Here is a 26,781-nt window from a genome sequence, read left to right on the forward strand (position 1 = left end):
CCCATGTCAGAACCTTAGACCCATACCTCTGACCATGTAATATGAACCCTAACCTCAAAAATCCAAATTCAGACCCTTAGTTAAACCCAGACCTGTTGTCGTTGGTTGTCATTGAGTAGGTGCCAACTCATTGACCCCACGTACAACATGACCCATTGTTGCCAGTCCTACACCAGCCCCACGATCACTGGCATGTTTGAGTGGAGGGCAGCTCCGTTCAGCTGTTGCAGCCATTGTGTAGTGACTTCCAACCTAGGGGCCTCATCTTCCAGTACTATGTAAGACAGGTTTCTGTGGTGATCCATAGGGTTTTCATTGGCTAAAGAAGTAGACCACCAAAAAAAAAAAAAAAAAAACAAACTCACGGCTGTGGAGTCAGATCCACCTCATAGCGACCCCTCCTTGGGTTTCCAAGGTGGTATCTCCACGGAAGTAGATTGCTTAACCTTCCTTCTGAGGAGTGGCTGGTGGATTTGAACTGCCAGCCTTCTGGTTAGCAGTCAGTTAGTAGATCACCAGGCTTTTTTTTTTTTTTTTTTTAAATTGTGATTTAGGTGAAAGTTCACAGAGCAAATTCATTTCCCGTACAGCAGCAGTTCATGCACATTTTATTTCATGACATTGACTGCAATTCCCCACAGTGTAACAGCTCTCCTGCTTCCTCCCCAAAGTTACCTCTTCCTTATGTCCTTCTTTCCTATGCATTCCTACCCCCCCTGAGCTATTTCCCTGTGCAAATACTGCCCTTCTGTTCTCTCATGACTGATTGTTCTAAGGAGTGTATCTGCCTGATATAAATGTTCACCCTATAAGCCTGTCTGTTGTTTGGCTGGAAGCCACAGGAGTGAGTTCAATTCCAGAACTGAATGGTAACTAGGGGCCATGGTCTCGGGGGTCTCTCTAGGCTCTATCAGACCAGCAAACCTGATCTTTTTTATGCTCTTGAGTTTTGTTCCACATTGTTCTCCTACTCTATCCAGGATCTCCTGCACTGTTCCCTTTCTGAGTGGTTGACAGTGGTAGCTGGGCACCATCTAGTTCTGGTCTCGTGGTCTTATACGCTGAGGGTCGTATGGTCCACTAGTTCCTTGGAGTAATTGTTTCCATGTGTCTTTGGTTTTCTTCATTCTCCTATGCTCTGGATGAAGAGAGACCCATCATTGTTGCATCTATATGGCCTCTTGCAAGCTTTTAAGACCCCAGTCACTACTCACCAAAGTAGGCTGTAGAATAATGGTTTTGTGTAGTTATGCCAGTTGAGCTTGATGTCCCCTGATGGAGCTTGATGTCCCTGGGATCACCAGGATTTTCTTCCCAGTCTGTCTTAGTCTGGAAGCTCCACTGAAGCCTGTCCACCATGGATGACCCTGCTGGTACCTGAAATACTGGCACCATGACTTCGAGCATCACAGCAACATGTGGCCACCACAGTTTATCATCATGAAAAACTGACAGATGGGAGGTGGAAACCCAGATCTAGAAACTCACAAACCACCCCCGACATAGCCCTGCCAGCCCAGAACCCCAAACTTAGGCACTCAACCTCAGACACTGAATTTTATCCCTGCACTTCTGGCCTCTAACTTGACCTCAGATCTCAGACTATCATGTTGTACCTTGAAACTCAGACCCTCAAGTGCAGACCTTCAAACCTGAAACATCATAACTCAGCCCCTAGCCTCCCACAGAGGGAGTAGCAGGGCCCCACGGTCCAACTTGGCCAGTGGGTCTTTCTGGGGTTCAGTCTCCCAGTGACCACCTTCTCTTGCTCCTTTCCAGGCTATGTGACTGGGGGCCATGTCCTCCGCCTCTTTCATGGACACATGGATGAATGTCTGACCATTTCTGCAGCTGACAGTGAAGACCAACGCAGGTCTGGGTTGGGGATTAGAAGACTTTGGGTCTTGGGTGGCAAGAGCAAAGGTCAGCTGAGGAGCGAGGGCCCTGTGGGTAGGTGAGAGAATCGGATTCCGAGGGGTCTGGTGAGGATGGCCACTGGAGAACTTACTCTCGCTTATGTTCTTAGACTTGTCCACTATGAGGGGGGTTCTGTGTGCACCCATGCCCGCTCCCTCTGGAGACTGGAGCCACTGAGAATCAGGTGAGGGGCAGGTGCGGTGGGCTGGGGCCCTGGAGGGCCTGGAGGAGAGAAAAGGTCTTGAAGGAGGATTGAGGATTGGAGAGTTTCGGGGAGAAAACCTAGGATGTTCAAGAGAGAGATAAAGGCCCTCAGGGATCCTGGAGTAGAGAAAAAGGAAGTCTTGGTTGGAGGAGGATTGAGGACCCCTGAGGGAGGGATCAGAGGGTCCAGAATGAAAGTGTGGAGAGTTTAGGAGGAGAAAAGGAAGAGTCTGGGAAAACGGGCCAGTGGAGACATTTGGACAGACCTGAGCAATATTTGGGGGACAGAGAGGATTGGCGTTACTGAGGGAGGACTGGGTGCCCCAGTGGAGGCCTGGGGGCCCAGAGGAAGGTTTGGGGCACCCTGAGAGAGGGTTGGGGGCTTGGAGAGGTTTGGGATCAAGATGTGATGTCCATCAGAGGGGTCCTCTTACTGTTCTTGCTCTCCTCCTCCGCAGCTGGAGTGGGAGCCACCTGCGCTGGGGCCAGCCTCTTCGCATCCGCCATGTCACCACAGGGCGGTACCTGGGGCTCACCGAGGACCAGGGCCTGGTAGTGGTCGATGCTGCCAAGGCCCACACCAAGGCCACCTCCTTCTGCTTTCGCATCTCCAAGGTCATTTGGGCTCAGGGTGCCCTCCCTCACCTGAAGCCCAAAGTCCTGCCTCAGCCCTGCTCTGCAGTCCCTCAGTGGGGTTCTGATGAAGTTGACCTCTGCTCCCTGGCCTTATAGGAAAAGCTGGATACAGCCCCCAAGCGGGACATAGACGGCATGGGCCCCCCTGAGATCAAATATGGAGAGTCGCTGTGCTTCGTGCAGCATGTGGCCTCAGGCCTGTGGCTCACCTATGCTGCCCCGGACCCCAAGGCCCTGAGGCTTGGCGTGCTCAAGAAGAAGGTGGGTGCTCAAGAGGAGGTGGGGGTGCAGGCAGGAGCAAGACAGGGTCTGGGAGATGGGCGAACTTGAGCCTTCAGGGATATGAGGACAGGGACTAAGAGGAAAACAGAGAGAGAGACAGAGAGAGAGAGAGGAAAGTAGAAAGGTAAAGACAGATACTGACAAACTGACTGAGAATAACATTCCACAAACAATTACTGAGTACCCGTGTTGCCCCAGTTGTGTGTGTGGGAAAGAAATGAGTAATATAGACCTGTTTCCTGCCCTCCTCGTGCTCAGAAATGGTGAGTAAAATGCCCTTTTTGAAGGAAATGGTATTGAACTCGAGGAGTGGGAAAGCTACTTTGACAGAGAGTAGAGCAGTGCAAAGGGCCGGAGGTTGGAATGAACTTGACTTATTGCAATAACAGAGACTTGATGTGGTTGGAGCAGAGCAGATGAGGGACACATGGTAGGAGGTGTGTGGGGCAGATGGTACTGAATGAGATGGAGCCACGGGAGGGTTTTGAGCAGGACAGGGACGCAGTCCGATGTAGGATTTCACAGGGTCCCTGGCTGCCTGTGGGACCCAACTCTGGGAGGGAGGAACGCCAGGAGAAGAGTGCTCTAGTGGTCCTGGTGGGAGAGACCAGGGCAGGGGCTGTGGAATGGGGAGAAGGGGACTGATTCTGGTTGTATTTTGAGAGTGGGATCAATAAAATCTTATGATGGATTGGATATCAGGATGAGAGAGGGGGAAATGGTTTAAGGATGATGCCATGATTTTTGCCCTAAGCAAATGGAAGGATGGAAGTGTCATTAGCTGAGTTGGGGACAGTCTAATGTTGCTCAGGAGGGCAAGGATCTTAAGCTTTAACTCCAGTGCCTAGAAGAGGGCCACTTATAATGACTTGCTGGACTTGTTGGGTGAATTGTCAGGAAGCCTGAGGAGGCATCGTTTCTGGAAAGCCAGGCCTGCAGCTGGACACTTGAGCTGGGGATCTAGAGATGAGACCTGGGCCAGAGGAGCAGGACGTGGGAGTTGTCAGCACATGGATGGTGTCTGAGTTATGTGATGCTGCTGTAACAGAAATACCAGAAATGGACGGCTTTAACACAGAAATGTACTCTCTCGTAGCTCAGGAGGCTAGATGTCCAAATTCAGGGTGCCAGCTCTAGGGGAAGGTCCTTGTCTCTTGAGCTTCTGCTCCTGGGCAATCTTCATGTGGCTTGCATATCTCTTCCCCTCTCTGCCTCCTAGATTGCTTTTATAACTCAAAACAATAGACTCAAGATACACCTACATTAATCCTGCCTCATTAACATAACAAAGACAACCTATTCCCAAATAGGATTATAACAGGTATACCAGGCATAGAGGTTAGGATTCCCACACATATTTTGGGGGGGACACAGTTCAATCCATGACTTGGTATTTATAAATGCAGGATAGATGGGGTGCCGAGGGAAGTCAGTCCTGGGTCATGCCAGCATGGTGATGATCCCACCTCAGAAAGGCAGTCAGACATTCTGTGGACATGTTAACTTTGGGGTGCTCTTTGAGCTTCTGTGACGGGGAGATATTAAGTCAGTAGTACAAACAGGTGGAAAGGCTCTGGCCAGGATACACATGAGATGGAGAGAGGCCGAGAGAGAAAAAGGGAGAAACAAAGAGGGACCGAGACACAATACGGAGACAGATGGAGACATAGAGAAATGAGAAGAGGCAGAGAGAAACAGAGTGTGGGACAGAGATCAGAAAGAAGTGGGGAGAGAAAGAGGCAGAGAGAGAGAGACAAAGGCAGACAGAAACACGGACAGAGAGGGAGAGACAGACATGCGAGAAAGGGAGAGAGAGAGAGAGAGAGAGGGAATGAAAGAGACCCCAAAAAGGGAAAGAGAAATGGAGAAACAGACACCCATGAATACATATAGGTTTGGCAGAGGGTATTTCTTCATGGTATTTATATTGCTGCAAATATATCCATGAATATAGTATACAAGGGCAAAGTTATGAAAACTTCTTAGCCATAATCCAAAACCTTGAGGGAATGAGTTGCTGGGCCTAGGGGCTCAGGATCATGGTCTCAGAGGACACTAAGATCAGTTGGCATAACACAGTCCACAAGGGCAATGTTCTACTTCTTACTTTGGTGAGTAGTGACTGGGGTCTTAAAATCTTGTGACCAACCATCTAAGGTGCAACTACTGGTCTTTCCCCATCTGGAGCACAGAAGAGTGAAGATAATCAAAGATGCAAAGAAACAATTAGTCCAAAGGACTAACAGACCACATGAACCCCAGCGTCCATGACCCTGAGACCAGAATTAGTTGGTGCCCAGCTAGCACTGCTGACTGCTCTGAAAGGGATTACAATAGGAAGTACCAGAGAGAGTGGGAGAAAAATGTGGAACAAAACTCAAAAAAGACCAGGCTTGCTGGTCTGACAGAGAGTGGTGGAAGCCTGCGGCCCTTAGACACCTTGCAGGGCTGGAACTGCTCACCCCCGTGGCTCAGCTTTCTGCCAAAGGATAGACAGGCTTATCGGGGAACAGTAACACTGCGGAGGCAAGTATCAAGTATCGGAACAGTCAACCATGAGATGGAAAGGACAGCATTTGCCCAGGGATAAAGTTCAGAAGGCACGAATGGACAGCAAAGAAGGATGAAGGGAAATGGTAACCACAGGAAGTGGGAAGAGCGCTGCTACACTGGGGGGAATTGCAATCAATGCACAAAACAAAATATGTGAATTGTTGAATGGAAAACCAGTTTGCTCTGTGAACTGTTACCCAAATCACAAAAAAAAAAAAAGAAAAAAGAAATGAAACAGAAAGACTGGCCGAGAGTCTGGAGTTGGGGGCAGCTGTGGGACTAGCGTGTGGGTGGCAGGCCCCCTCCTGACTTCTCTGCCCTTCCCACTCCCAGGCCATGCTCCACCAGGAAGGCCACATGGACGATGCACTGTTCCTGAGCCGCTGTCAGCAGGAGGAGTCCCAGGCGGCCCGCATGATCCACAGCACCGCCGCCCTGTATAACCACTTCATCAAGTGAGTGCGCCACCGTCGGGGGTGTGTGTGAGGAGGCAGGTGACACCCTGACCCCCATGCTCCTGGCGTTCATGCACCCGACCCCTTTAATTTCTACCTCTAACATCCGCACCCATCCTCCATACTTCAAAACTTCCGAGCTCCGATCTGACTGGACACCCGTAACCTTTGACCTCACAGTCCTCATCACCCCCTAACTTCTACATCTCTGATATCCAGACCCTGACCCGGGACCTTCCTAGCCCGGAGTCTGCTTCCAGGACTTCCTGTGCCTACGCAGTAGCGAATCACTGTCCCAGCTCTGCTCCTGGCCACTGTGTGACCACGGCCGCGCCGTCCCCCTCCGCGTCTTAGCCTCTCCCTTCTGTAAAATAGGAGCTTCAGAGGGGTCTTGCTCGGAAGGGGGCTCGCGGAGCGCCATGCCGGCAGTCAACGCTCCAAGCCCCCTGGCTGACAGCTGCGCGGTTCTCGCAGGAGTCTGGACAGCTTCAGCGGGAAGCCGCGGGGCGCGGGGCCGCCGGCTGGTACTGCGCTGCCCATAGAGGGCGTCATCCTGAGCCTGCAGGACCTCATCGGTTACTTCGAGCCGCCCTCTGAGGAGCTGCAGCATGAGGAAAAGCAGAGCAAGCTGCGCAGTCTGCGCAACCGCCAGAGCCTCTTCCAGGAGGAGGTGAGGGAGGCGAGGGGCGGGCCCGAGGGGCGGGCCCGAGGGGCGGGCCCGAGGGCAAGTGCAGGAGCGTGAGCCCGGAAACAGGCCTGGGGTGAAGTGGAGGGCAGTAGGGAGTTAAGGGGGGTGGGGGAGGCTTGAGTGAGGCGGGCGGGGCTGCACTGATGGGCGGAGCGTGTGGGGGAGGGGCAGAGAGTAGGAGGAGCAGGGGGCGGTGTCTGTGGTAGGCAGGTGGAACCAGAGAGATGAGTACCTAGGAGCAAGAAATGGGGTTCGATGGGGCTGTGAAGCTTAAGGCCAAGGCAAGTCGAGGCCTGGGGAAAAGTCAGAGATGGGGTACTGCAGGACTCAAAGGAGAATGTAGGTGGGAACAGGGCCTCCGCTGGGAGGGCAGAACCAGATGTGGGCCTGTAGGAGGCAGGGCAAGAGATGGATCTTTGGGCATCAGGGAAGAGAATGTAGGTAGGGACCTCAGCTGGGGTCAAGGATTGGGAGTCTGTGTGTTGGGGAGCCCTAAGGAAAGGGATGTGGATGCTTCCACCCAGCACTAGTGGGAAGGACAGCGCCTGAGTGAGAGGAAGGAGCTGAACAGAAGAGGGGTCTGAGGTCTCCACCATGTGGTGGGAAAGCACATTCACTGAAAGGCATCCAACTTGGCCCTCCTCTCCAGGTCTGATGGGGGAGGCCGCCTCCTTAATTGTAATAGTAACAATAAAAAGACAATCAGTTCCTAAATGGTTAGCACATGCCATGTACTTGGAACAGTGCCAGCATGTGTTGTTTTGTGCCGTGGAGTCAACTGGACTCACAGCAACCCTGCAGGACAGAGTAGAACTGCCCATAGATCTCCTAGGTTGTAATCTTTGTGTGAGCCGATCACCGGATGTTCTCTCTCCCACAGAGCAGCGGGTAGGTTCAGACCACTGACGTTTGGGTTAACAACCAGTCAGTCACTTAACCATTGTGCCACCAGAGCCTTGCCAGCACATAAAACCAAAATCCAAACTCACTGTTGTTGAGTCATTTCCGACTCATGGCGACCCCTCCTTGGGTGTCTGATACGGTGTCTCTATGGAAATAGATTGCCCATTCTTCTCCAAGGAGTGGCTGGTGGATTTGAACCACCAGCTTTCTGGTTAGCAGTCAAATGCCTTAAGCACTATGCCACCAGAGCTCCTCCTAGCACATAGAAGGTGCTATGTAAGTTATAGTGATTAATTTTATTACTTTGAATTTAGCCCTTACATTGTGTAAAGATTACCCTATCGGGCAGTTCTCTGTCACATGGAGTTGCTAGTTACTCAGCGGTAACTAACAACATATGCTAAATGGTCTTACATAGTAATCTTATGGAGGATTATGTTACAATTCCCGTATTACAGATGGGGTCACTGAAGCTCGGCAAGGTTAAATAACAGTCATCTCCTCAACAAATTAGGAGCTCTGGTGGTGTAGTGTTAAGGCATTTGGCTGCTAACCAGAAGGTTGGTAGTTCGAACCCACCAGTTCCATGGAAGAAAGACGAGGCAGTCTGCTTCTGTAAAGATTTACAGCCTTGGATACCCACTGGGGGTTGCTGTGAGATGGAATCAACTCGATGGCAGTGAGTTTGGTTTTTGGGGTACTCAACAAATACTTACTGGGTGCCTACCATGTGCCAGGGGATGCACCTATGAAGAAAACAGACTAAAATCCCAGTCCTTATGGAGTTGATGTTGGGGGAGAGGGGAGATAATAAAATAAGTAAATTATATGGTACATGAGATGGTGATAAGTGCTAAGGAGAAAAATAAAGCAGAGAAGGGAGTAGGGAGCGCTGAGTTGTTTAAAAGAGTCATCAGGGAAGGTGAGCTGTGAATAAAGACCTAAGCAAAGGAGGAAGCCACGTAAATATCTGCAGAATATGGCGTAGTGCCTAAGGCATCTGACTACTAACCAGAAGGCTGGTGGTTCAAACCCACCAGCCACTCCTCAGAAGGAAGACTGGGAAATCTACTTCTGTAGAGATACCGCCTCAGAAACCCAAGGAGGGGTCGCTAAGAGTCAGAACCAACTTGACGGCAGTGAGTTTGGGTTTTTTGGTTTTATTCTTCAACTGGTAGAAAGGACAGAAAATGCAAAGGCCCTGAGGTGGGAGCAGGGTTGTCATATTCCAGAAACGGAGAGGCGGCCTCGGTAGGAGTTGGTGGGGATAAGGGCAGAGAAGTGACAGAGGCCAGGCCATGTGAGGACTTTGGTTTTGGGAGCCACGGGAGTTAGATCTTCCGAAGTCACAGCTCGTTAGTGTCAGAGTTACCCCTGTGTCACCGGCCTGTCCAGCCTTATCAGCAGTAACTCCCTAGCCATGTGCGTTAGGTTGAGGGACCCACATAGATCTGTGTCACTCCAACTTGGTTACACTGCTTCTCTGACTAGTGATATGGGCTCCACAATGCGTGCACAACAGTTGTCATAGCAGTATTGTTTGCGGTACCTTAAAACTGGAAACAGCCCAAATGTCTGTCAACACTAGAATGAATCAGTAAGGTGATAAATCCATTAATGAAGGACAATCGAACACACTACGGCCACACCCGATAATATGCTGGAAGCTTTTTTTTTTTTTTAATTTTATTTCTCTCTCTTTGTTTTTATTTGGGTGAAAGTCTACAGAGCAAATTCATTTTCAATACAGCAGCTCATATGCATTTTGTTTCATGATATTGACTGCAATTTTCCACAGTGTAACAGCTCTCTTCCCACTTCCTTCCTGTAGTTACCTCTTCCCTGTGTCCTTCCCTCCTATGCAATCCTGCCTCCTGAGCTGTCTGCCTGTTCAAACACTGCCCTTCTGTTCTCTCAGGACTGACCACTCTGAAGATTATATCTACCTGATGTAAATGTTCACCCCATATGCCTGTCTGTTGTTTGGCTGAAAGCCACAGAAGTGAGTTCAATTTCAGAAATGAAGGGTAACTAGGCTCTATCTGACCAGCAAACCTGGTCTTTTTTTTTTTTTTTTTTTTTATGATTTTGAGTTTTGTTCCACATTGTTCTCCCACTCTAGCCAGGATCTCCTACACTGATTCCCCTCTGAGTGGCTGACAGTGGTAGCTGGGCACCATCTAGTTCTTCTGGTCTCATGGTCATGTAGACTGAAGATTGCATAGTCTGTCAGTCCCTTGGAATAAGTGTTTCCATGCGTCTTTGGTTTTCTTCATTGTTCTTTGCCCTGACAAGGAGAGACTCATCACTGCATTTAGATGACCGCTTGCAAGCTTTATTTATTTATTTTTAATTGTTTTCTTTATAGGATTTTTTGTAGGCTGTAATATCTTTTTTTCCCCCTAAGTAAGTTTTATTTATTTATTTATTGTGATTTGGGTGAAGATTTATCGAGCAAATTCATTTTCCATGCAGCAGTTCACATACACTTTGTCTCATGACATTGACCACAGTTTACCACAATGCAACAGCTCTCCTCCCACTTCCTCCCCATAGTTACCTCTTCCCAGTGTCCATCCCTCCATACTCTCCTGCCCCCTGAGCTGTCTCCCTGTGCATAAACAGCCCTTCTTTCTCCCATGATTGTTCTCTCCAAGGAGTGTATCTACCTCAGGTAAATGTTCAACTCATATGCCTGTCTTTTGTTTGTCTGGAAACCACAGGTGTGGGTTCAATTCCAGACCCGAAGGGCAGCTAGGGACCATAGTCTCAGCGGTTCCACCAGGCTCTATCAGACCAGCAAACCTGGTCTCCACCTTTTTTTTTTGCCTCTAAATGATTGTAAGTTTTGTTCCACATTGTTCTTCCTCTCTATCAAGGATCTCCTAGATAGATCCCTTCCAAGTGGATGAGAATGGTAGCCGGACACCCTCTAGTTCTTCTCATTTCATAGTCGTATAGACTGCAGATCGGATGGTATACCAGTCACTAGGACTAATTATTTCCATGAATTTTGGTTTTTCTTCATTCTTCTTTGCTCTGGACAAGGAGAGACCCATCATTGCATCTAGATGGCAGCTTGCTAGCTTTTAAGATCCCAGTTGCTACTTGCCAAAGTAGGAGGTGGAACAATGTTTTGTATAGTATGTTATGCCAACTGAGCTTGATGTCCCCTGCGACTATGGTCCCGAGCCCACAGGTTCAACTACTCAGTCCCTCTGAGTAGCTTGCTATGACCAAGCAGTGACCACAACCTTGCCCCTTGTCAGCTCTACTATTCGCCTGGGAATTCTGATCATTCACATAAACTTAAAGGACCATTGTCTGCCAACCCTATACATGTTCCTGGATATACTCCCCATTTCATAGACATACCTAATAGTTTAGCCTTTCTACCCATCTATCCACCCATATACCCATGTTTGCTTTCACTGACAATGCAGTACTGTATGCACTTGCCATCTTTTAAGATCCCAGTCATTATTTACCAAAGTAGGAGGTAGAACAATGTTTTTGTGTGGTATGTTATGCCATTTGAGCTTGATGTCCTGATTACTCTCTCTCTCAGGGTAGCTGGCTCTGACCAAGAAGCCACCACAACCTTGTCCTTTGTCAGCTCTGCTATACACCTGGCCATTCTTACAGCACATACAAATATGAATATGCTTGAATCTTAAAACATAGTACTGAGCAAAAGAATCCATGTACAAAAAGAAAACCAACTGTGTATCCCAAGTTCAAAAACAGGCAAAACTAAACTAGACTGTTTAGCAATGCATACATAGGTAGTAAAAACAGAAAAGCAAGGAGGAAATTTCCAGATATGTCAGAACAGTGGTTACCTTAAGCAGGGAGGGGTGTGTGATCAAAAGGAGCATCCAGGGGGCTTCTGGGTGTCTGCAATCTTTTCTATCTTGATCTGGGTGTTTCTTTGTGTGTGTCTGTTAAACCATATATACGTATATGCACTTTTCTGCGTGTATTCATGATGAAAGATGAACAAAGATTAAAATGTGAAAAAAAGAAAGCAAGCTGAAAAATCCCTCGGATGCTTGGTGTAGAGTGAACTGCCTCATTTGGGACCAAGAGTAGAGACTCTCATCTGCTTGGAGGAGGGAAGTGTGGAGGGATAGCTGCAGAAGGAGAAGCCCAAATTCAGTGCTGCTGTTAGAAGGGGTGTGTTGTGTTAGGGGTAGAGAGGACAAGGACAATTTGGGGAGCCAGGGAAAAGAAGGTGATGGGAGTGGATGGGGACGTGGAGCTAATATGGCTTGTTTAGACCCAGTAATACACAGTGTGCACCGTCACTAATTGTTGAACGAATATGAGTTGATAAGCCCAAAAAAGACAAGGAAGAAAGAGCCTAAAACTCCTGTTGTGACCCCTCTTCTCTTTCCCACCCCAGGGAATGCTCTCCCTGGTCCTGAATTGCATTGACCGCCTAAATGTCTACACTACTGCTGCCCACTTTGCTGAATTTGCAGGGGAGGAGGCAGCTGAGTCCTGGAAAGAGATTGTGAACCTGCTCTATGAACTCCTGGGTAAGTGTCCCCAGTCCTCACTCCCGCTAGAACACCCTAGATCCCCAGTCCTGTGGGGTCTGATCCCCTTGTCTACCCCTAGCCTCTCTGATCCGCGGCAACCGCTCCAACTGTGCCCTCTTCTCTACAAACTTGGACTGGCTGGTCAGCAAGCTTGATCGGCTAGAGGCCTCATCTGGTAAGAGATCCCAGGGATATTGGGACAGGGACTCGGGGAGGGAGGGCCACAGCCCCTCACCTCTCACCCTGGCATGTGCTTAGGGATCCTGGAGGTGTTGTACTGTGTCCTGATTGAGAGTCCCGAGGTCCTGAACATCATCCAGGAGAACCACATCAAGTCCATCATCTCCCTCTTGGACAAGCATGGGAGGAACCACAAGGTTGGCCCCCTCACCCCGATCTCTCATTCTGAGCTCTGAATTCCAACCTCTCCTCATGGCCCCAGATTCCCCTTACTCCCCTCCTCCTCATCTCTAACTTAGACTCTCCCAAGTTCTTCCATCTAAACACAAGGCTCTCAAACTCCTAACCCTTTACTTGATCCAGGGCCACTGATGTGATTTGTTAGGTCTTTGAAATGTTTTTTAAATTTCACATTTTATTGTCTTTTAGTAGGTTGCATATACACTCTCCAGTTTGCCAAGGTTCTGCCAGTTCTTATTGCATTATGTCTAACTACTTCACAGTTCACCTGGCCCCTGAAGACATGAGTTTGCAACCCTTGATGATCTCACATTTCATCCTGATCTCTGTGATGTCTCATGAAGGCTTTGATCTCCTACCTTGTCATCTAATCTCTCTTTTCTTACATCACTGATGCCTTATCCCAACCCATATGGCCACTCAGCCTCTCACAGATCTTTCTCTTTGACCTTTCCTGACTCCCACTTTTAAAACCTCTTCTCAGCCAAGGTCTCCATGTCCTATCCTGACACATCAGCCTTTCCTTTGGCTTCCCACCCTGGTCCTTCCATAGACCCCTGCCCTGGTACCCTCACACCCTACCTCTGGCCTTGACCTCAGGTCCTGGATGTGCTGTGTTCCCTGTGTGTGTGCAATGGTGTGGCCGTGCGTTCCAACCAAGATCTAATTACTGAGAACTTGCTCCCTGGCCGAGAGCTTCTGCTGCAGACCAACCTCATCAACTATGTTACCAGGTCTGGCCCCTAGCCCTAACCCCAACCCCAGGTTAACTCAGAACCTTTCAACCCTCTCCCTGACTCAGACTCCACACTTAGGTGGATGTCCTTCCATTGTCTTCCACTCCAGGAGTTAATACTCATCCTCACAGATGCCCACCCCTGTCCCAGTTCATCCCTGGCTCCCCACTCATTGCCTTTCTCCTTGGCACCATCTCTCCTGTATTCCCTCTCTTTCTTTCACTCTCTGTTTCTGTGTTTTTCTCTTTTTAACTTTGTCTGTTTTTCCTTCTCTCTGTTTATATTTATTTGCCTGTTTCTACTTCTCCTCCCTCTCTTATTCCTTCTCCTCTTCCATTTCTCTCTCCACCTTTCCTTCAGTGTCTGTCTTTCTCTGTTGATGCTCTGTTTTTCTCCATCGTTCTCTGTCTCCATGTCTTTGTCTCTGCTTTTCCTGTGTGTCTGTCTTTCTCTCTGTCTTCTGTTTCTCTCCCTCCCCCCCCCCAACTGGCTGTCCTCTCTCTCCCTCATCTCCCTCTCTTGTGCTTATCTTTCCTACAGCATCCGCCCCAACATCTTTGTGGGCCGAGCGGAGGGCTCCACACAGTATGGCAAATGGTACTTTGAAGTGATGGTAGATGAGGTGGTTCCATTTCTGACAGCTCAGGCCACCCACCTGCGGGTGGGCTGGGCCCTCACAGAGGGCTACAGCCCTTACCCCGGGGGAGGTGAAGGCTGGGGCGGCAACGGAGTGGGCGATGACCTCTATTCCTACGGCTTTGATGGGCTGCATCTATGGACAGGTATCTGAATCCTGACCTCTGGTCTGTGACCCACAAATTCAGAGGGCCCTCACCAGTGACCACTGACCCCAGAGTTACCAAGACTTAAACTAAACTCCTTGGGATTCTCAGGATCCTGACCCCAAAAGAGGCTGATTTTTTTACTCCTTTCTCCTCGTTTCCCAAGACCCTAACCCTAGAGTTTCCAGAGTCCTAGCTCCTACCTGTTTCCTCATAGTCTCCAGAACTCTGATCTCAGAGGATATAACATCTCTGGTTCTAGAGATTCCTAAAAACTTCCCCAGGTTATTATGACCTCTGATCTTTGACCCACAGCCCTCCCCTAGTCTCAGGGGAATCCTGACCTCTGTCCCTAATCTCAAAGTTATAAGCTCTTCCATGGGAACACGTGACCTTGGAGTTTCCAGGATCTGGTCTCCATAGGATCCTTATGTATCTGCCCCTTATCTTTTGAGATCATTGGTTCCATGAGACCTCTGACCTCTGACCCTCCCTGGTGACCTTGGTGCAGGACACGTGGCACGCCCAGTGACTTCTCCAGGGCAGCACCTCTTGGCCCCTGAAGATGTAGTCAGCTGCTGCCTGGACCTCAGTGTGCCGTCCATCTCCTTCCGCATCAATGGCTGTCCTGTGCAAGGCGTCTTTGAGGCCTTCAACCTTGATGGGCTCTTCTTCCCTGTTGTCAGCTTCTCGGCGGGTGTCAAGTGAGGACTTGTTGCTGGCCCATTGCCAACCCTGACTCTTGGGAGTGACAGGAGACAGCTTTCCTGGTCACACCATGAGCTCCTATGTGTTTTTACCTTCAGGATTCTCTGGTGGTCAGAACCCCTGTATGAAAGTCCCTGTGAACTCCACATAATTCCAGACCCTTTCAATGATATCAGATTCCACCCAACCCTGTGTCCTTCCAAGTGACCCCATAACTTCATATTGACCTTCTTCTGACCCCAGACTTTCCTAGTGACCTCCTAATTATCACTCACTCTTCCAGTGACTACTCTAATGATTTCCAAATGACTCCCCAGTCTGATAATCACAGACTCTCCTGGTGACTTCCACATATTCCAGATTCTTCCAGTATCTTCCCATTGACCTTGGACTATTCAATGACCAATGACCTCAAACTCTCCAAATGCCTCCATGCTCTTCCCATATCCTCTCAATGACCCCAGCATCTCCTACTGACCTTCTCATAAGCCCAGATTCCCAGTGACCACTCCAATGACCCCAGTTATTTTTAAAACCTATCAACGACCCAGTCCTTTCCCAGTGACCTCAAGCTCTCTGAATGAATTCTCAATCACTATTTGGGGGCAATTACGATTATCTCGTAATTATACCAGATGCTCAATGACCTCCAAATGACCTTCTTTTGGTTTCCAAAAAAAACTTTCAATATCCTTAAATTCTCTATTGACTCAAAGTCTCCTTCAAAAGACCTTCCCATGACTATCATGTCAATAATCTTAACACTTCTCCAAAAGCTACAGACCCTCCCACCCTGACTCCTCAAGAACACCACACTTTGCTTTTCAATCCTCTAGTAACTCTCATTGGGAGCTCTGGTGGTGTAGTGCTTAAGGCCCTTGACTGCTAACTAGAAAGCTGGCTGTTCGAACCCCCCAGCCATTCCTCGGAAGGAAGATTGGGAAATCTACTTCTGTAGTGATAATGCCTTGGAAACCCAAGGAAGGGTCACAATGAGTTGGATCCAACTCGACAGCAGTGAGTTTTTTGAGTTTAATGACTCTCATTGGCCTCAGACATTCCCTAGACTTTTCTTTCTGACTCCTAAGTGACCGCTGTGACCTTATGACTGCCCAGTCACCTCAGGTCTTTCCAGGACTTTCCATAGCAATCCACAGGATTGCTCCCTTTTCCTCAGTAACTACAGATTGTTGTATAACCTTCCTTTCTCCTAATGATTCCTGTTTCTCTCCCAGGGTGCGGTTCCTCCTTGGTGGCCGCCATGGTGAATTCAAGTTCCTCCCCCCACCTGGGTATGCCCCATGTCATGAGGCTGTGCTCCCACGAGAACGACTCCATCTTGAACCTATCAAGGAATATCGACGGGAGGGACCTCGGGGCCCCCACCTGGTGGGCCCCAGCCGCTGCCTCTCACATACCGACTTTGTGCCCTGCCCTGTGGACACCGTCCAGGTACTCTTCTGTGAGGGTTTCCTGGTGAGGCAGGCCTCTTAGAGGTCAGCAAGGTGGGGAGCTGAGATGGAAGCTGAGTATCTTGCTGTTTAACAGATGGAGAATTTTTTTTTTTTTTTAAATTGTGCTTTAGGTGCAAGTTTACAGAGCAGAGTTTGTTTTACATTCAACATTTCATGTACATTTGGTTTCACTCCCCAATTACCATTCCTAACCCTAACCCACTCTCCTCCCCTCCCTTCCCAGTAACCGCCCCCATGCCCCTCATAGTTATGCACTCCTGTGTGTCCTGCATTTTCTCTGCGTGAATGTTGCCCTTCTGGGGCCCTGTGGTCGATTGCTCCAAGGGATGTATCTCCGTAGAGTATGTGGGTGTACCACTCTGGGTTGAGTGGTCTGCATGTACATCTTATTTACTATTGGGCTGAAAGCCAGCTCCTGGGAGTGCGTTTTACTCCAGGCTTGAAGTGTATCCCAGGGGCATAGTCTTGGGTGTCCTATCAGACCAATAATTCTGGTCATTATTGTGTTTCTGGATTTTGTTCCATGGTTTCCTCCCACTCTATCCAGGATCTCCAGTTTTGATCCTTTCCTAAGTGGTTGGCATTGGTAGCCAGGTACCATATAATTCTTCTGGACTCAAGGTCCATCACATCCTAGGGCTGATTGCTTCTAAATGCCCTTGGTTTTATGCGTTATTCTTTACTTCTGATGATAGGACACCATTAGCTGCATCTTAGATGGCTGCTTGAAAGCTTTGAAGACCCCAGTCGCTACTCACCAATGTAGGTTGTGGAACAAGATTTTTCTGTATTTTGTTGTGCCAGTTGAGTCTATTGTCATATGGAGAAATCGAGTCACAGAGGAGGCAAAGATTTTCCCAAGGTTACATATGCAGAATCTGAATTTCAGGGAGTCATCACTGTAGCCCCATAAAAAAGAGACTATTACTGCCCTTAATTTACAGTTGAAGAAAACAAGGCTCAGAGAAGTTTTGCAGCCTGTGCAAGTCATACAGGGACTGTGACCCCAGCATCTGATCCCAAGTCCCATGATCTTACCCACTACACTATGAACGTATTTCTTGGATATCTCTTCTATCCCAGGCCTCTCACACTCCTCATATCCCACTTTCCTTCATATCCTTGTATCCACTTTCCTTCCCTTATGTTGTTGTTGTTGTTATGTGCCGTCAAGTCAGCCCCGACTCATAGCGACCCCTTCCCTCATAGGAGGGAATAAAATGTGTTTAAGATCTTGACGTAGGGGTTTGATTTTCAGCTTTGTGACCTTGGGGACATGAATTCACCTGTCTACCTCAGTTTCCTCATCTGTGAAGAGGGAGATATGGTGGCATAGGGCCTAAGGCATTTGACTGCTAATCAGAAGGCTGTGGTTCAAACCCACCAGCCATTCCTTTGAAGGAAGACTGGGCAATCTACTACCATGGAGATAACGCCTCGGAAACCGAAGGAGGGGTCACTATGAGCCAGAATCAACTTGACACCAAATAGTGTTATTGTGAAGATTACATGAATTAATACATGCAAAGAACTGAGCACAGTCCTGAGCAAATAGTAAGCATTTGATCCAGTTACTACTTCTTATTATAATTACTAATATTATCTCAGAGTGACCTTGCCATCCCCTCTTTGCAGGCCAAAACCCTTGTCCTGGATGCTTCCCACCCCCACCCCAAACTTGTTAGCCTCAGGGCCTGTCCACTTGACCTCCTGGAGATCCCTACTACCCCCCTTCTTTTCTTCTCATGCATGGCTGCCCTCGTATGGGCCATCATTATCTTTCACCTATAGAACTCTAACACGAATTATGGATAGCATTGAGAAGAATGAGAATTAAAGAACACTTAATGTGCTCACGAGGATCCTGTACATAGACCAAGAGGCAGTTATTCGAACAGAACAAGAGGACACTGCGTGGTTTTAAATCAGGAACGGTATGTGTCAAGGTTGCATCCTTTCACCATACTTATTCAATCTGTATGCCAAACTAATAATCCAAGAAGCTGGACTATATGAAGAATGGGTCATCAAGATTGGAGGAAGACTCATTAACAACCTGTGATATGCAGACGATTCAACCTTGCTTACTGAAAGTGAAGATGACTTGAAGCACTTACTGATGAAGATCAATGACTACAGTCTTCACTGTGGTTTACACCTCAAAATAAAGAAAACAAAAATCCTCACAACTGGACCAATAAGCAACATCATGATGAATGGAGAAAAGACTGAAGTTGTCAAGGATTTCATTCTACTTAGATCTGTAATCAACACCCATGGAAGCAGCAGTGAAAAATCAGATGATGTATTGCACTGGAAAGATCTGCTGTAAAAGACCTCTTTAAAGAGCAAATATGTCACTTTGAAGACTTTGGTGCACCTGACCCAAGCTATGGTACTTCCAATCACCTCATATGCATGTAAAAGCTGGACAATGAATAAACACTGAAGAAGAATTGATGCATTTGAATTGTGGTGTTGGCAAAGAATATTGAATATATGGACTGCCAGAAGAACAAACAAATCTGTCTTGGATAAAGTACAGCCAGAAAGCTCTTTAGAAGCAAAGATGGCTAGATTCACCTTTGCTTTGGTCCTGTTGTTAGGAGGGGGCTCAAGCATAGTGATTGTGAGAATGATGCAGGACCAGGCAGTGTTTCACGCTCTTGTCCACAGGGTTGCTATGAGTTGGAACTGACTCAACAGCCCCTAACAACAACTACCACATATAACATTTAGTATTTTATATAAATGATTTCATGGAATTCTAATGGGAGATGTGTGATGAGTTGTTTTGTTATGATTTTCTTTGTACAGAAAAGGGAAGGCACTCATTCATTCATTCATTCAGTAGATGTTTCCTGAGCATCTCCTCTGGGCCTTACCTGGGCTGGGCAGGGCTGGGGGCATGGTGAAGACTGAGGTAGCTCCAGGCCCTGCCTTCATGGGCCTCCCACTCCAGTGGGGGAGATAGTCTTGTCCCTAGATTATTCTAATTCTGATCATGCTAAATCCTTGCTCAGCTGGGCATCAATCCTGAAGTCTAGGTGAGGTGACAGGAAGCAGGGCTGTGGAATGTCAGGAAAGGTCCAAAGGGAGTCTGGGACAACCTGTCTGGAGCTCACACATGTTCTTGGGAGGGGAGTCATAGGGCCAGGGTGGAGGGCTCTTGGGGACCTCGTGAATGTTTCCCTGTCCCCAGATCGTCCTGCCTCCCCATTTGGAACGCATTCGGGAGAAGCTGGCAGAGAACATCCATGAGCTCTGGGCACTGACTCGCATTGAGCAGGGCTGGACCTATGGCCCGGTGAGGAGCTGCCTGCAGCATAAGGGAGTCAGGCTGGACTCAAGGAAGCATGAAAATGGCTCCCCGGAAGGGAGGGGCAAGTGGCTGGGGGAGGGGGTTTAGGGCACCAGGGGTTGCCTGGGTTGGGTCAAGGGTCACAGTGTGGGAGTGTTGGGCAGGAACCCGAGGAGTTGACTTTGGGATTTCTTCAGGTTCGGGATGACAATAAGAGGCTGCACCCGTGTCTTGTGGACTTCCATAGCCTCCCAGAGCCTGAAAGGAATTACAACCTGCAGATGTCCGGAGAGACACTCAAGTGAGAGCAGTACAGGGAGCCAGGGGTGGGGGCTGACTGCTGGGTGAGGGCCAGGGAGATGGAATAGAAGACAGAATGAGAGGAAGTAAGAGAGAGAGAGAGGGATTATGGGACAGAGAAATGTGAGAGAGAGGTAGAAAGAGACCATCAGGAAGAGAAGGGCAGAGTGGAGAAGAGACACTGACAAGGAGACAGAAAAATGACACACATGGTCAGAGAGATACAGAGACAAAGAAACAGGGTGATAGGCCTCAGAAAGTCAGAGACCAAGGTGGAGAGAGATGGGGTCAAAGACGGCCAGAAGTCCAGGGCAAGAGGCGGAGAGGGCTCGAGAGCCAGAGCCAGAGATGACAGTGGGTGTGAGGAGGAGGAAGGAGCCAGGGCTAGGGAGGTTCTTGTGGTCTAACCCTGCCTTGCCTCTCCTGCCCCAGGACCTTGCTGGCGCTGGGCTGCCACGTGGGCATGGCAGACGAGAAGGCAGAGGACAACCTGAAGAAGACAAAACTCCCCAAGACGTGAGTGTGGGTGGCCTGGGGAATAGCAGGGGCTGGGGATGCTGTGGTGAGGGTTGGGAAGAGAGAGGGGTCTCATGGGGAGGCCACGGTCAGACACAAAGGGGCCATGGGTTAGTGTGTAGATCACAGAGACAAGGCTTTGGGGTCAGAGGTGAGTGTCCTTGGGAGGGATTCAAGATTGAGGAGTTAGAAGTCCCAGAAAGATTAGGGGTAAATCTAGGATTCAAAGATAGGTTCGACCATGGAGCCATGCAAAATGAGAAAGTGAGGTGATAGCTCCAAGTTAGGTCATTGCTAAGAGGTGGGCATTTAGAGGTTGCTGGAGTTGTCAGTAAGGATCCTCAAGTTATAGGTGAGAGATCAGAGGTCCTGGAATTATAGGCCAGGACTCAGAAGTCAGGGACCCCAAAGCCAGGAGAAACTGCAACGTCAGAGGTGAGGAGTCAGTTTCAAGGTCTGAGATAAGGCTCCCAAAGTCAAGGTGAAGGATTCACAGAGGCTAGAGGTCAGTGAGGGAGTTCTGGTAACATAGTGCCTAAAGCACTTGACTGTTAACCAGAAGGCTGGCGGTTCAAACCCACCAGCCACTCCTTGGAAGGAAGGTTGGTCAACCTACTTCTGTAGTGATACTGCCTCAGAAACCCAAGGAGGGGTCGTTACGAGTCGGGTCCAACTCAACGGCACATAACAACAACAACAGAGGTCAGTGATGTCACAGGATCCTGGGAATTTCAAAGCTTATCCCAGAGAGTCGTAGAGCTCTGGTATCGGAGACCAGAGGTCAGATTTTCCAAAGCTCAGGGCTGAGGACCATGGGATCCTGGGGTCAAGGATCAGGAGTGAGGGATCCCATGGCACGTGGACTGTGCTGACAGGGAGGTGAGGGTGTAACTGAGCAGGCTGCATGGTGCCTGCAGGTACATGATGAGCAATGGGTACAAGCCGGCTCCTCTAGACCTGAGCCACGTGCGGCTGACGCCAGCGCAGACGACACTGGTGGATCGGCTGGCAGAGAATGGGCACAATGTGTGGGCACGAGACCGCGTGGCTCAGGGCTGGAGCTACAGCGCCGTGCAGGACATCCCCGCACGCCGAAACCCTCGCCTCGTGCCCTACCGCCTGCTGGACGAGGCCACCAAGCGCAGCAACCGGGACAGCCTGTGCCAGGCCGTGCGCACCCTGCTGGGCTATGGCTACAACATCGAGCCACCTGACCAGGAACCCAGTGAGGACTGACCCCGGCCCCTGACCTGACCTTGACCCTACTCAGCCCCTAACTGAGCTGTGGCTACAACATTGAGTCACCTGTCCAGGAGCCCAGTGAGCGCTGATTCCTGCCCTCTAACCCTGATTCCACCTCTGACCCTGGTGTTGACCTAGACCTCTGACCCTAATCCTGACCCCTAACACCCCTGACTGGGCTACTCTAAGACATCAAGCAGACTGATCAGGAAGTCAGTGAATACTAACCCCCTCCAACTCTGGCCCTTACCCTGATCTGAACCTGACCCACCTGCCTCAGTCCTGGTTGGGCTGCAGCTATAACATCAAGCCACTTAATAGCTCAGTGGGCTGAATCCCAGCCCCTGACCCAGATACCTGACCCTGAGCTTTGACCCTTAACCCCTAACCTCTCCTGAGCTACAGCTACAATAAGGAGTGACCCAACCAGGGGCTCAGAGAGCCTCTAACCCCCCAACCCCAAACCCAACCCCTGCCCTAGCTACAACCTCCAATCCTAGCCTGAGGCCCTAACCCTGACTCTGGTCTCCAACCTTCAATCCCTGGCCCCACCGTCAATTTCTACTTCTTCATTGACCCTGACTTTTATCTCCCAATCCTACTTTCAACCTTTGATTTGAAAAAACAACCCTAATCTTGACCTTTAACCCCAGATCATGCCAGTGACCGGTTCACTGCACCAATGTCTCTGTCTGTGTCACTGTCACTGTCTCTGTTCTCTGAGAGCTCTGACTGCTAAAGGGAAGTCACTAGGTTCTTCAACCTTCTCCGACTATGATTCCCCAATTTTTGTCTAATACTGAAAAATTGTTCCTCTTCCCCCAAGTCTCCAAGACCCTTGCCTTCTCTGGTCCCTCCCATCAGCCTCTTGATGTCTTGGGATCAGTCCCCACTCAGTTTCTCAGACTCTGCCTGGCCCCATTCGTAGGTCTGGTGGAGAGCCAGTCTCGTTGGGATCGAGTGCGCATCTTCCGGGCAGAGCGATCCTATGCAGTGCAGAGTGGCCGCTGGTACTTCGAGTTTGAGGCTGTCACCACGGGCGAGATGCGAGTGGGCTGGGCCAGGCCCGAGCTGCGGCCTGATGTTGAGCTGGGAGCTGACGAGCTGGCCTATGTCTTCAATGGGCACCGCGTGGGTACTTCCCTGGGCTCCACTCTGCCAGCCCTTTGGTCTCCAGTGCAGTCCAGCCTTACCTTCAGCTGTGCTGCATTCTGGCTACCCATACCTGCGTCTACTTGACCACTTACTTAGTTTTTAGAATTAAGGGCATGATCTTTTCTTAAGAAATCATTTATTTTATTTTATTGTTATTGTTGAGAATGTACTGAGCAGAATATGCATCAATTCAACAATTTCTACATGTATAATTCAGTCACATTGATTACATTCCTCAAGTTATACAACCATTGTCATCCTCATTTTCCAAATTCTTCCTCTCCCGTTAACATGAACTCACTGCCCCTTGAGGTTCCTATCTGTTCTTTCCGGGTCCTGTTGTCAGTTTGATCCCAAATAGATAGACCTTAAGAGAGCATGATACTCAGGGAAGAAGTTCCTTCTAGTTAAGCTAAGTGATTGTTTGGTTTGAAGAAGACGTCAGGGGGTATTTTTGGTTTAAAGTTTAAAGGTTATCTCAGGGTAATAGTTTCAGGGGTTCATCCAGCCCTCATGGTGCCAGAAAGTCTGGAGTCCGTGAGAATTTAAAATTCAGTTCTGCGCTTTCTCCCTTTTGATCAGGGTTCTTCTATGGAATCTTTGACCAAAACATTCAGTAAATGGTAGCCAGGCACCATCCAGTTCTTCTGGTCTTATAGCAAAGAAGGGTCATGGAGACAACTGGCACACATTCCATTTCCTTCTCCTATTCCTCACTTTCCTCTGCTGCTCACGGCAATTAGAGACCAATTGTTATACCTTGGATAGACATTTGGAAGCTTTTAAGACCCCAGACATTGTGCAACAAGTAGGAGATAGAACAGAAGCACTAAACACATTAGGAGCTCTGGTAGCATAGTGCCTAAGGCTCTTGACTGCTAACCAGAAGGCTGACAGTTCAAACCCACCAGCCACTCCTCGGAAGGAAGATGGGGCAATCTACTTCCGCAGTGATACTATCTTGGAAACCCAAGGAGGGGTCGCTATGAGTCGGGTCCGACTCGACAGCACATAACAACAACAACAAACACGTTATTAGGCCACTTACTTGGGATGTCCCATGAAAATATGACCTTAGACCTCGAAACCAAGAAACCATACCATGATGTTGTACATAAGCTACCTTACCACGTATTCACATCTCACACCCACCCAACCATTTTTCCCTCTCTCCCTGTCCATGTGTATATCACTCATCTAGCTATCCACTTGTCCATTCATCTATCCACAAATCCATATAATCATCCACCCAGCCACTCATCTGCTCATCCATCCAGATAATCACTCAGCCACCCACTTTTGCATGTATGTATCTGTTTATGTTCATCCATCTACTTGTTAAATTTATTTGTGGTTTTATTTATCTAGTCATTCAGCTACACAATAATTTACTGCATTACCCACTGATTCATTTTTCCACTCATCCATGCATCTGTTTGTCTATCTGTATATCAACTTACACTTTCTTCCTTCCCTGAATTTACCCATGTTTTCTCCACTCATTCTTTTCATTCATTCTTCCATCTACAATACATCCAACTTCCTATCCATCCATCTCATTATCCACCAGTCTATTTGGGAGCAATATATGATGAACATGGGGGACATTGATAGGTTCATTTTTCCTTTCCATCCCCTACTTGCTGCTGCCTCCAGCCTCCCACTACCACTTTGGTGGTCTGTATAACCCCCGCTGTGGAAAGAGCAGAGAAACCAGACCCAGGTAGAAGGGATGAGATACAGAGACCGTGAAAGCCCTTCCCTTAAAACCAAAGATCGTGGATGCGAGTGTGGGGAGAGATGTGGGGTGACCGCTCCTCTGTTCCATATGCCCTGGATCTGATGTTGTGCATACGTATTTCACCCATGTCTCGCCCCCTGCTTCTGTGTCTCTGTTTCTCTGTGTGTTTCTCCGTGCACTGTGTCTCCCCGGGGCCTCCTCATAGGGCCAGCGCTGGCACTTGGGCAGTGAACTGTTTGGGCGTCCCTGGCAACCTGGTGATGTGGTTGGCTGCATGATCGACCTCTCAGAGAACAACATTATCTTCACCCTCAATGGCGAGATCCTCATGTCTGACTCTGGCTCCGAAACTGCCTTCCGGGATATTGAGATCAGAGATGGTGAGGCCTGGCCCTGTGGTGCCAAGACCCATTCATGTGCCCTTTCTAGTTTTCCTCCATCTCTCCTGATCTTATACCGACCCCCCCCAGCCCTGCATGTTTCCATGTCTCCCTCCCACAGTGACCCTCCCCACACCTTCTTTCTCTACCCACCTTCTTCCCTCATCCTTATCTATCCCTCCCACCAGGCTTCCTGCCCGTCTGCAGCTTGGGACCTGGCCAGGTGGGTCACCTGAACCTGGGCCAGGACGTGAGCTCCCTGAGGTTCTTTACCATCTGCGGCCTCCAGGAAGGATTTGAACCCTTTGCCATCAACATGCAGCGCCCAGTCACCACCTGGTTCAGCAAAAGCCTCCCCCAATTTCAGGCTGTGCCCCCTGAGCATCCCCACTATGAGGTGAGAATCACCCCCTACTCAACACTCTCTGATCTCCCTCCAAACGTCTCTCTTCCCACAGTTCTCTTCCATGAGTTTCTCCTTTCCTTCCATGTGAACATACACACCACATAGCAGGGGATGTCAGGGGAATGGGCTCCTAGGGGTTCCTTTTGGGGTATAGCTTTGGTAAACTACCACCTTTCTGAGCTCCAGGTTCTTCAGCTATAAAATAGGGAAAGGGAGAAAAGAGAGGCTGGATTAAATGGCCCCAGTGGAACACATGGAGTTGTCATGAGTTGGGATTGACTCAGCAGCAATGGGTTGGTTTTTTTCTTTATAGAGTTGTTGAGAGGATTCAATGAGATGATACCTGTAAAGTCTCTCAACAGTGCTTGTTACGGAATAAGTACTGGATGAGGGTTAACTATTAATATTATAAACTGACAAGTGCAGTGAGGAAGCCACACAGGACATCATGAATGTGTGTAATAGGGGACAACCCTGGTCTGAGGAACCAGAGGAGGGGGCTTCTCTGTGGAAGAGACGTTGGAAGCCAGAAAGGTAAGTAAGTAGGTGTCACCAGGCAAAAGGGTGGGAGGCTAGCTTTCCTGACAGGAGGAAGAACCTTGTGGAGGCCCTGGAGTGGGAAGGAGAAGATGAGTGAATCCATGGACTGGAGGGACCAGTGTGGCTGGAGAATAGTGAGTGTGAGGGAGAGTGGGAGGAAAGAGGTGTGAGCGTCCACAAAGGGCCAGGCTCTGAGGAGCCTCCTGGGGGCAAATTCGTCTTAGGGGTGATGATATGCTATGGAGATGTTGTGTTCATCTTAGGGGTGATGATATGGTATGGAGATGTTGGGTCCCCCCCCAGTTTTATAAATAACTTTAAATTTTAATACAATTTATTTATTTATTTATTCAACTTGGAAAAAAAACAGGGAAAAGCTTTTTATTAGTTTGGATACACTTTTTATTTTTATTGTGGTTTGGGTGAAAGTTTACAGAGCAAATTCATTTTTCATACAGCAGTTCATACACATTTTGTTTCATGACATTGACTGCGATTCCCCACAGTGTAATGGCTAAATTTTAATACAATTTAAAACTTACAGAGAAGTTACAAAAATAGTACAAGGAACTCCCCTATGTCCTTTACCCAGATTTATCCATTGTTTACATTTTGTCCTATTCACTTTATCATTTTCTGATATATGTTGTTGTTGTTATGTACCGTGGAGTCACACCTGACTCATAGTATATCTATATCTATATCTATATCTATATCTATACCTATATCTATATCTATACCTATATCTATATATATCTGAGAGATATATATGAGATATATATGTTGTTGGTGTTGTTATGTGCCGTCAAGTCAGACCTGACTCATAGAGACCCTTCCTTGGGTTTCCGAGACACTATCACTACGGAAGTAGATTGCCCCATCTTCCTTCCAAGGAG

At 48.7% G+C, this 26,781-nt stretch overlaps 1 protein-coding gene across 1 annotated transcript in view; it reads left to right on the top strand.

Moving 5' to 3' along the window:
- The window catches only part of RYR1 (ryanodine receptor 1), a 163,748-nt gene that overhangs the window by 10,847 nt on the left and 126,120 nt on the right, over positions 1-26,781 (top strand). The window contains exons 8-27 of the mRNA XM_007955540.1: positions 1,780-1,873; positions 2,027-2,101; positions 2,580-2,736; positions 2,854-3,018; positions 5,926-6,047; positions 6,522-6,717; positions 12,044-12,179; positions 12,262-12,357; positions 12,441-12,559; positions 13,203-13,336; positions 13,880-14,121; positions 14,633-14,825; positions 16,065-16,281; positions 19,507-19,611; positions 19,803-19,906; positions 20,338-20,421; positions 21,339-21,646; positions 22,592-22,794; positions 24,765-24,939; positions 25,128-25,336. Of these exons, the coding sequence (XP_007953731.1) occupies positions 1,780-1,873; positions 2,027-2,101; positions 2,580-2,736; positions 2,854-3,018; positions 5,926-6,047; positions 6,522-6,717; positions 12,044-12,179; positions 12,262-12,357; positions 12,441-12,559; positions 13,203-13,336; positions 13,880-14,121; positions 14,633-14,825; positions 16,065-16,281; positions 19,507-19,611; positions 19,803-19,906; positions 20,338-20,421; positions 21,339-21,646; positions 22,592-22,794; positions 24,765-24,939; positions 25,128-25,336 (3,134 nt within the window). The remainder of the gene's footprint in view (positions 1-1,779; positions 1,874-2,026; positions 2,102-2,579; positions 2,737-2,853; positions 3,019-5,925; positions 6,048-6,521; positions 6,718-12,043; positions 12,180-12,261; positions 12,358-12,440; positions 12,560-13,202; positions 13,337-13,879; positions 14,122-14,632; positions 14,826-16,064; positions 16,282-19,506; positions 19,612-19,802; positions 19,907-20,337; positions 20,422-21,338; positions 21,647-22,591; positions 22,795-24,764; positions 24,940-25,127; positions 25,337-26,781) is intronic.

Source organism: Orycteropus afer, unplaced genomic scaffold (assembly GCF_000298275.1).
Source record: "Orycteropus afer afer isolate SDZICR_OR568_19922 unplaced genomic scaffold, OryAfe1.0 scaffold00507, whole genome shotgun sequence".
Taxonomy (NCBI): domain Eukaryota; kingdom Metazoa; phylum Chordata; class Mammalia; order Tubulidentata; family Orycteropodidae; genus Orycteropus; species Orycteropus afer.